The sequence below is a fragment of the Crocodylus porosus genome, unplaced genomic scaffold, assembly GCF_001723895.1.
Source record: "Crocodylus porosus isolate Cpor-Errol unplaced genomic scaffold, CroPor_comp1, whole genome shotgun sequence".
Taxonomy (NCBI): Eukaryota; Metazoa; Chordata; order Crocodylia; family Crocodylidae; genus Crocodylus; species Crocodylus porosus.
This window is the reverse complement of record NW_017728943.1, coordinates 26,691,313-26,701,314: the sequence shown is the minus strand read 5'-3', so window position 1 is coordinate 26,701,314 and position 10,002 is coordinate 26,691,313. Positions and strand designations below refer to the sequence as shown.

At 41.8% G+C, this 10,002-nt stretch overlaps 1 protein-coding gene across 1 annotated transcript; it reads right to left on the bottom strand.

Annotated features, from left to right (window-relative positions):
• Positions 1 to 2,655: 2,655 nt before the first annotated feature.
• Positions 2,656 to 9,999, bottom strand: CRLS1 (cardiolipin synthase 1; the record flags this gene model as incomplete). The annotated part of the gene is made up of 7 exons (XM_019548553.1): positions 2,656 to 3,795; positions 6,105 to 6,196; positions 6,564 to 6,632; positions 7,215 to 7,300; positions 8,706 to 8,835; positions 9,420 to 9,557; positions 9,958 to 9,999. Coding segments are annotated over 7 exons (645 nt in total), but the record flags the coding sequence as incomplete, so codon positions are not given.
• Positions 10,000 to 10,002: the final 3 nt, after the last annotated feature.

Here is a 10,002-nt window from a genome sequence, read left to right as displayed (position 1 = left end):
TTTGGAGAAGAAGTCCCATCTCCCAGTTCAGCCCTTACATCTAGGTCTCAATGAAAAGCAGGTCTCTAAGCAATTCAGAAAAAGCACTTACTGCAGGGCCTCAATCCAAGAAACACCATTAATGGCATCAGGTCCAGTTGTTCACTCAGGGGTCAGTAAAGCAATTACTTCATAGTAGCCCACCCTACATCTTAGCCCCACCCCACTTCAGCTTTCTTCTTCTCAGATACACCAGGGTTGTAAGCAGAGGCTCAAGAGTGTCTCTTAAAAGAGACAACACCACTCGTTTAACAAGCTGTGTAGCTAAACACATGCAGTGCTGAGCACAACACACATTTCTCACACAAAACTAACACTTTGGCACCACTCGTTTTGGCAAACTATAACATCAACTATAACCTGCCTAAACAAGGAGACTGTAAGAATAGTTACAAATTATGATAAAGCAACCAATAAAAAGCCTAACTACCCCACTGATGGATGAGCCAGACCCCTTTGGTGCAGAGCAGAAGCCTGCTTCTGGAGCAGTAGAGGTCTTGTAACAGGTGCATTCTATAGAGGAAGAGTATTCTACATATTAAAGTGCTGCTGAGGTGGACTGAAAGAACAGCAGCCTTCACCCAAAAGTGAACATACAAGCAAAAGGGAATACAGCACTTTTTATTGAACAGGAAAGCTATAAAAGGAAGCAAGTTAAAACTCGGTTTTGTATTATTCTTAATGTTTAAGAGGACTACAAGATAAGATCGTTTGCCTTGCTTTTTCTGCACATTGGTGCTATTCTCATCCCCTCAGTCCTAACAATAATAAAACACGAGAATTTAAGATTTTACTGTTACCTTGGCTGTTTTTTTCCCCTTCCTCCTTTCCTTGAAAATATAGCCAGTGGCAGTGCTGATTTGAGGTCAGTAATTGGTCAGACACTCAGCATTTGCAGAATGAATGTGAATAATGGTTTTCTTAAGAAGTATATGCATTTGAACCTGTTTGCTTTACAAACACAAGTTACTGCATGCTTACTTCTTCATAAGGAACAGCTGATACCAAGTCCATGATGAATTCTTCTAATTGTTAACATCTGTTCTTAGCTGCTTCTATCAAAACACAGATATCTCCAAGAATGAACTATCAAGTGCTGCTGGAGTAACTGACAAAACAGACCAGAAAAAGCCAACCACTCTGCACCTTTTAAACAGCTTATTTAAAACAAATGCCTTGAACACACAACACCAGATAAGTGAATAATTAACTAAATACAAAATCAAGTTATATAACAGTGTAACTTTTATTTATAAATAAGCGCTGAGGCACTGCGTGCCAACATTATCCTTCAGTGGTCCAATGCTTTGCCATTCCCTGCCATCTTTACACACACACACACGTGTATCTCACAATATTTGTGGTGATAAAGTAAAAGGGATGAATGACCTGGTGGACTTTAGTCTTCCCATTCTAAACCTAGGTTCTTAAAAAAACAAGATACTCCAGTTTACTAAACATTCAGAGTTTAAAAAACAGATGTTTAGAGGATGTGCTTTATGTTTATCCTGTGACAAAATGACAGAAACTCTGACTGCAGCATAGGGAGATGGCCAAGACTGGTAGTTACTAAAAAATCCTGCTGTGCACCATGTCTATACAAATTTAAATATAAAAGTGTAATAAAATATTTCATATATACAAACATGTAGAATCACAACCCTCAAAACATGAAAATATATTTACAATAAATTCACTTCTGGTGATATAGCAGCCTAATCTAACACACACCTCTTCAATTCAGTCATTTAAGCCTTCACAAATCAACATTTTGTTACTACACGCAACATGCTGTACGGGGCTCCAAAAGATTAAAAAAGTAGATTTTGTTACTGGTGATGTGATCCATTCTATGCAGTTCCTTCTCCCATACTTTTTGTAGACAGAATAGCAAGGGACAAGAATTTAAATGTTGTAACTTTAAATGGTTTTGCTTTGACTTGATCCTGGGTAGAAAACTAGAAACAGTAATGCCTATTGAACACCAAGGTACACGAGACTCACTGCCAGAACATGAAGCTCTAGATCAGTAGTTCTCAACCTTTTCAGAGGCAGATCACCCCTCTAAAACCTTCGAGTGTGGCGGCACCCCTGGTTGAGAACCACTGTTGTGCTCAACTTACCTCACTTGTTCTCAAGCAGGTGCTGATGTCACCAAGTAAAGCTGGCCTAACATGCCTGCATTCCGCCTGCTTTAGGGTTTTCTAACAACCCTAAAACAGGTAGGAAAGCTGGCTTACACTGAAGCACTTCCTAGTCCAACCCTCCATGTATCTTTGAGAAACAGAGATGGAATGCACCTCTGTTTTCAGGAGAAAAGTGCATTGGGTGGTTTTGGGGGGGAGGGGGAGGTGATGCGAGAGTACAGACCAGGAAGGGTCCAAGCAGTCTCTCCTGCCTGTTTTAGGGTTAACCGAGGACCCTAATGCAGGAGGAACATGCATGCTGCAGCCTTGTGTGTAGGACAGTTTTACCTGGCTGCCAGTGGCAGCAGCATTTGCATCACAGCGCCATTGTTGAAAACCACTGCTCTAGATGTTTCCAAAGTAATCATTACATTTAGACAATGTTGAAACTTCTGCTATTAGAAGTTCTTAAACTATCCAAGCAGTTCTGTTTTTTGTTTTTAAACTAATGCTACCACAAACAGGGAATTCAACACCCAGGTTTTGTGCTACCAGTTAACAGCTGCAATCATATGCCTTTGAATACAAACTTATTTTACCTACAGGCAGTACACTGCACTTAACTATAATGTAACAGGAACCCTTTAGTCTTGTTCCTGTAACTGAAAAAGATAGATTATAATGTTTAAAGTATTAGGTGAACCACCATCCTAATGAACAGTGAGCCAGAATTTAAATCAGATTTAAGTTTCAGAAGATGTTATTCCTTTTATTTTTGTAAAAACTAATAAGTAATATGGTTTTTCTAGTGTAGAGCTAAGCACAGTATGACACTTGTATTTATAAATCTTTTCCCTCAGCTCTAACATGTATAACCTCATCCACGGGTGACTGGTGCCACCTTGGAGAGTCCCCCCAACAGCAGATCTCAATGCCTGGAGGGAGCTCCCCCATAGCTGATCACTGCGACTGCTTCCGGGAGCGGCTGTGGCCACTTCTGGGAGAGGCTGCAGCAAAAAAATCAGCCAGCGCTTGCAGGGAGAACACAGGCACTCCCACTTGCCCATTGTCTAAGCAGTGGGCATGGCAAATCAGGGGGTGCTTGTGCACCCCACTGCACCCGCTACGTGTTGCCATTGACCTCATCAGTACTCTGCCTACCACTTAATGTCATCAAAAATTGGGATGAGAAATACAAAACTTCTGGCTTCTGAAAAGCAATAGAAGGAGACAGCTTGGAAATGATCATAACAGCAACTGGTGACTTGCAAGAGCCTGTAAGAATATTACATCATTTTTAACAGCTACATTTATTTTTTTAACAAATTCAAAAATACAGTGGGGGGGGGGGGAAAATCAGTATAGAATACATGATCAAACTTCATTTTAACTTCAGATTCTGATGACATGGTTTTGATTTAGACAGCTACTCATTAAGAAGAAAAAACAAATCCTTTATCCACAGACCAGTTATATTGCAGTCAACACCCTTCAGCAGTATAGCAAACCGTGTTGTGAAGAGATGGTCCCTTCTGTGGTACTTCATTTGTTGTCTATCACCTTAAAAGTTTTTCTGCCATAATGACAATAACTATATCCAGATACTGTTGTTGTTAAAGCTGTCAAACACCTTTGGGAGAAAATGGATGGTATATAGTTATAAACCTAAAATACATTTTAAATGGTTTCTCTATTTTCTGCTACAATCAGAGACAATATATTTTGTGACCAGCTATACCAGCGGTGTCTAACCTTTTTGAATGTAGGGCCGGATCATGACTTTATCACCCAGTGGGCCAGGGAGCCATATTCAAACACCCTCTGTCCTGGGCCAGAGAGACTCTGCCTGTGTAGCCCTACTACACCTGCCTGTTCCTGAAAGGTTCATGGTAGCTGCTAGTGGGCAGGGGCAGGAGGGACCCATTCTGCATCCAGCCAGCTACTGCCCCAGAGACTGAAGGGGAGAAATAAACAGCTCCACATCTCCACCCCCCCAAGCGGCGCAGCCCCACAAGCCGGCGCTGCCTGAGGGGGGGGGCTGGAGCAAGGCAGTTCCTGCACCACAGCCCCTCACCCCCCCACCCGCACAGCCCCTCTCATTGTGGCGCCTGGCTGCCCATGCACACAGCCCCGGTGACATCAGCACTGCGAGTCCAAAGCGCGGGGTCCAGCAGACACCGACTTCCACCGCCTCACCCCGCACAGGTCACGCCAGGACCACGCCTGCCGAGGCCCCACCGTGCTGGCTTCCCATGTGCTACTAGGGTCGGGAGGAGGCTGGCCAGTTGGCACCAGCCAGCAGAAGAGGTGGCGGAGCCATGTGCCACTTGGGGCTGACCAGTGCAGGCAGGGGGAAAATGTAGCTGAGCCCCTGCCACTCTGGCTGGGCTTTTCCCATCCAAGTGGCACATGGCTCCGCCACTGCTTCTGCTGGCCAGTGCAGGCCTAACCAGCCTTCTCCTGTCCCCAGCAGCACGTGGGAAGCCAGTTTCAGCCACGTTCTGCTCCAGATGGGACGGACCTAGCCAGGTCAGCACTGGCCAGGAAAAGTGGCACACAGCTACTCCTCTTCCCATATGCACCTCATCGGCAACATCAAGCTGACGCAGTGCACGTGGGAACCTTGTCCCTTCCCCAGACCTTCAGCCGCCATTAGGAAGCTACTGAGGGGCTGGGAACGGAAGTAAACAGTTTACTTTCGTTTCCCAACGCAGCACCTCGGGCCTCAGAAAATGTCTCGGCAGGCCGCATGTTGGATAAGCCTGAACTATACTAAGTACACATTGAGGCCATAGCTTGAAGGAAACATGACTAAGGAAAGTTCTCAACTTCTCCCCATCATTTTGATGACTGAGAAACAATTTTTCCCAAGCTCATCTTTTAAAAGGTACTGAAATTCACCCCTAAACCTCAAAAGAATAAGTTTCGCCATTCAGTAATTAGTAACCTGCTTCACTGAGGAATTCAAATTCAAGGTGTAATTCTTACCTTAGTTACACACATGCCAAAAAAGCAAAGATAGAATCTAGCTCTTAAGTTCATAACATACACAGCCTTCACAAGCCTGAGGACCAAATAATACAGAGACGCTATTCCTCAGATATGGACAGTGCGTTAACTTCCAAGTCCTTTTTTTAAAACAAGGATGTTTAAAACAAATCTAAAAGCTAAACTCAAGATCAGAACTGTTATTATGGAGGGCTACTAGTTCAGATGTTTAAGTAGCTTTCTACATTCTAAATTATATTAACAATACCCCAGAACTGGTACTACCCCATGTGGTAGTGTTGGAGCAAAGTTGTAGCCATGATGGTCAAAGAAATGTGAGAGAGACCTGAAGAAGAATACACTGGATTCAAAAGCTTGTGTAAGTCTATTCCAATTATACAGTTGGTCCAATAAAAGATATCACTCAAGACAAATCCATTCTTCTCACATACCACCTATTTTTTGTGTACTCAAAAGCCACATGAACGGCTACATAAGAGATCATTTTAAAAAGCTGCATCTACCAGTTCTTTTCTAGTCGCTAATCCGTTAACTCTTCTAAAGAACTACAGTGCTTTAAAGAGATATTTATGCCCTTTACAGAAGCATTTTGATTTCCCTCTCTCCACTCTCTCCCAAAGCTACCAAGTTATCATCATGCAATCCACTAGATTGCTCCAACCCATTTCTTGGCTTTAAACAGTTTTACCCTGGTTCTCACTAGTTTTGTTTTTACTTTTACAACAGAGTAAACACTGGCACATAGTTTGGTTCTACTGTTGCCAAAAAGGGATCATCTGAAAAAATTCAACCATAAATCTAATTTAGGCTTAAGCAAGACATGTCCCTTGGCTGCAACCATTTAGGGTTTGTTTGTTTTTTTTAATTTAAATCAGAATTATTACTTTCTTTAAAAGTATCAGTAAAACAATTAATGGAAATGTAATTTACCATAGTATGTGCAGATATACGCTGTCCACATAATTGAATACAGGAGCTGCTAAAGAAGCTGCCACCAAGATTAGCTGAACTGCTGTGTTCATCTAGTAAAAAAAAAAATAAAAAAAAGATTAGAATTGTGACCATAAAGGTATAATATACACCATCTACACTGGCTTTTATACAGATCTGGGAGGGAGAGCAGTGGAGTTGGGATCAAAAGAGATACCAGCTCTGAGATTTACTATTCACACTTCTGCTTTGTCAATAGCGCCAACTACATCCTTAACATTAAACAAGTGCTTTGCTGGATCATGGTCAGAATGCTGAGAACTCTGCAAGATCAACCACAGCATCAGAAATCATAAGCACTATAGAGTACAGCATTCAGCAAACTGAAGGGGCTTCATAACAGTGAAGAATTTAAGACACAGAGGAAGAAGTAATTTATAAAGGAATTCTCATCCGTACCTTGCTGATGAATGTTGGTTTTAACTGAGCAGTGGCATAGCAAGGGTTGAAATACCTACCAAGTGTTCTCTGTGAGAAGAAAGAAAGAAAGAATAATTTTTAGCATATGCGTGAAAGAATTAGTCAGCAAGAACACACTACAGAAACACCCCCCCCCCCAAAAAAAAAAACCAGATACTGAAATTGGAGACAGGACTGTACTGCACTGTTCTGCTACAGCAAAAATCATATTTGGGGTGGGGGGGGAAGAATATTCAAGAAAACCCTCAATGATAAACTTAAAAGAAACTCAACATACAAGTGGCACAATGCAGGTAGCAAAAAGGGTACTGAAAGACTACTGTGTTTAAAACTAGCTTTCTTCACCCCAGTAATTGCTGGATCTTCTTCTGTGAAAAAGTGTCCTCTTTATATATGACTACATCTCAAAGATTCTCATACAAAATAATGTTCTTGTGTCCAGCAAGTCATAACTATTTTCTAAATTTTGAATCACTGTTGCATTTCATAACAAAGCTTTGGCCAAGATTTTCCTTCAGGTGATTGCTGAATCACTCTTGTACATATACAACATAACAAAACAACCCAGGAAACTGCTTTAAAATCCAAAGCAATTTGATTGCACATCTATTTTAAAACACACACACTTACTGGCGGAGAAAGAGTTTTGTATCGTACATAAAAAACAGCAGCAATGAGCACTATATCCCTCAAGATGATGAGAGAAGTAAGTGGAACTAGAAAAAACAAACAAATATAGTTAATAAAGCTTTTTTCTGAATAGAAACTATATCGATGAATATCTAGCTATATACAGAAAGGTAGAAACACATGTACTACTGTGTAGCCTCATGTGTAATTCCCATTACCACAAAACAGAAAATGTAAGAACCATTAGTTTTCTTTCTAAAGGAAAAATGATGCAATTTTGGAAATTTAAATCTCTGACTTGCTATTCAGTGTTATCACTAGTGGGTCACATGATTCTGCAGCACATCCTACAACAAACATGCCTTTCCTCCACAGTCTAATATAGGGGTTTTCAACCGGGGATACTTGGGATGGCTTCAGGGGATACTCGGCAGCAGGCACAATTTCTGTTGCCACCATGCCAATGGCATGCTTGTCAGTCAGCTGCAGGGGACCCACCCCCTCCCACTTGTTGACTGGCCACCAGGGAACTCCTTCCTTCTTGACTGGCTGCTGGAGGTACACTGACCCAAAAAGGTTGAAAACCCCTGGTTTAATACAGAGATGGAAGAGTAGAAAAGTTTCACTGCTGTCAGGGGACAGAGAGATGAGTTTGGCAGTAGGACATCATTTATTTCTGGTCTCTGTCAGGAAGCAAGGGCTCCTAAGGAACCAAGTGGCCAAGCTTCCTTGTTCTCCTCATTTTAGATAGGAGAATTAAGTTTGGAAGATGGATTAGGTGAAAAATATCCTTTTTTGTAGAACCTGGACATAAAGTGACAAGCTTCTGTAAACATGAGTTCTAAGAACAAGAAAAGAAAGAAAAATGCTCCGTTAAGAAAAAGCAAATTACTACTCAAGCTGAACCTGGCAATGACAGCATCTAAGAGGCTCATCATCAAAGCAGTCAAATCTGCCTATAGTTAGAAGACTTTTATGACATAATATTTAAATAGAAATTCTTTATCTTTCTAAGACTTTAATAGTAAAACACAATTGATAAGAACCCACCTAAATTGCGGTTTCACAGATTTTGCACGAATCATAAAAAACAGCATTGTCCAAAGTTGCTGAGAAATCCAGCACTGGTCACAATTTTGAGCAAAAATTAACTCAAAAAAGTGGCAGTGACGTAGACTGAGTGAACGCACTCTCCACCAATCAGTGGCGAGGGCAAGGCCATCAAAGCCCTTTCACCAATCAGCGGCCAGTGGCGGGGCTGCTGCAAAAATCAGCTCTGTGCGCTGCAAGCGGCCTGCCAAAAACTCATTGTCTCACCACAACATAGGTAGGTCCCTAACAACTGACAAATGTTTTGGACATAACCATGTTTTCCCCCTGAACATCATTAGAATAGTCTTAGTGTAAGACAGTCACTTCTCTCTCTTCTACAGTTCACTCTTCTAAAACAAAAATAAATAACTCTTGCCCGTGAACATACCATGATCTTACCTGGAATAAGATTTGCATAAGTCAAACTGACATACAGGACACTGATAAGAATTTTATCAGCCAAAGGGTCAAGGGCACTTCCCAAAGCCGATTTCTGATTAGCCCAGTTTCGTGCAATAAATCCATCCAGCTGTAAATACAATATAAAAACTGCATGACACCAGAAAAAATAAGTGCATATATATTAGCATCATTAGGCTATTTGATCTCACAATAGCCTAGGTAATTTTATAACGTAGATGATTTAGCCAAAATTAATCAGCCCACTTTGTTACAAAGTGCATTATTTACATCACTCTTTCCCCCTTACTCTGATCCCAGAAGTTTATAAGCAGAGCAAGCAAAATATGTCCAACAGTCATGTATCATTACTACTTGAGCACAGAAACTATTAAGTGACACAGGCAGCTAGCTGACTGGCTCCACAAATAAATGAAAGGTTTCTATAGTGCCCGCTACGTGATCCTCAGCTACCTGTTTAAAGAACCTTTATGGCCCCTCGATAATAGTAAAGTAATATAAAAGGATCCTTTATAAGGGATGATAATGTGGGCTTTAGCAGACACTTCAAGAAAACCATATGCATACTAGCCAGTCTCATTTCAAAGCCTGTTATCAAAGGTCAAGTGAACAAGAGAATTTTGTGGTTTTGATGCGATTTAAAACTAAAGTTGGCAACTGCCTCACATTTCAACACTGTATTACACAACATACCAGGTCTGTTATTCCAGCCAAAGTAAAGACACCAAGCGCAACACTGAAATCTTCTTGAACAATCAAGTATCCCAGAACTGGTGCCAAACCAATTCTAACCAGGGACAGTAGATTTGGGATAGTCCATGGGTTTTCATACTGGGGTGGGGAGGAGGAAGAATAGAAATTGTTAAAAAAAAAAAAATCCAACAAACCTTAGTCATTACTTGTTTAGTCAAGGTAAAACACACATTTTATTTGAATGTCAGTTGCCAGAATACCTTGAAATTCTGGGAAACAAACCCCACCATAAATGAAACTACCAACCAGACTCCAGATGGAACTCAGGCTTTATTGTGATGACAAACTTGAATCTCTAATGAAGGGGATAAAGGAAATCTGAGGCAACCCCCGCAAATCCCAGCATTACTTCTCACTGCACTGGGGGAGGAGCGCAGCCACATCTGCCAGGGTTGGTGATGGCTGGCCCTCAGCTAGCCCCCTCCACACCACACACCCGGCTGGAAAAAGGCTCCCCCCCTACGCCCCTGGCACGTACCAGCTCGCCCCGGGACGCCTCCTGCGGGGGCTGGGGCTCGGGCCG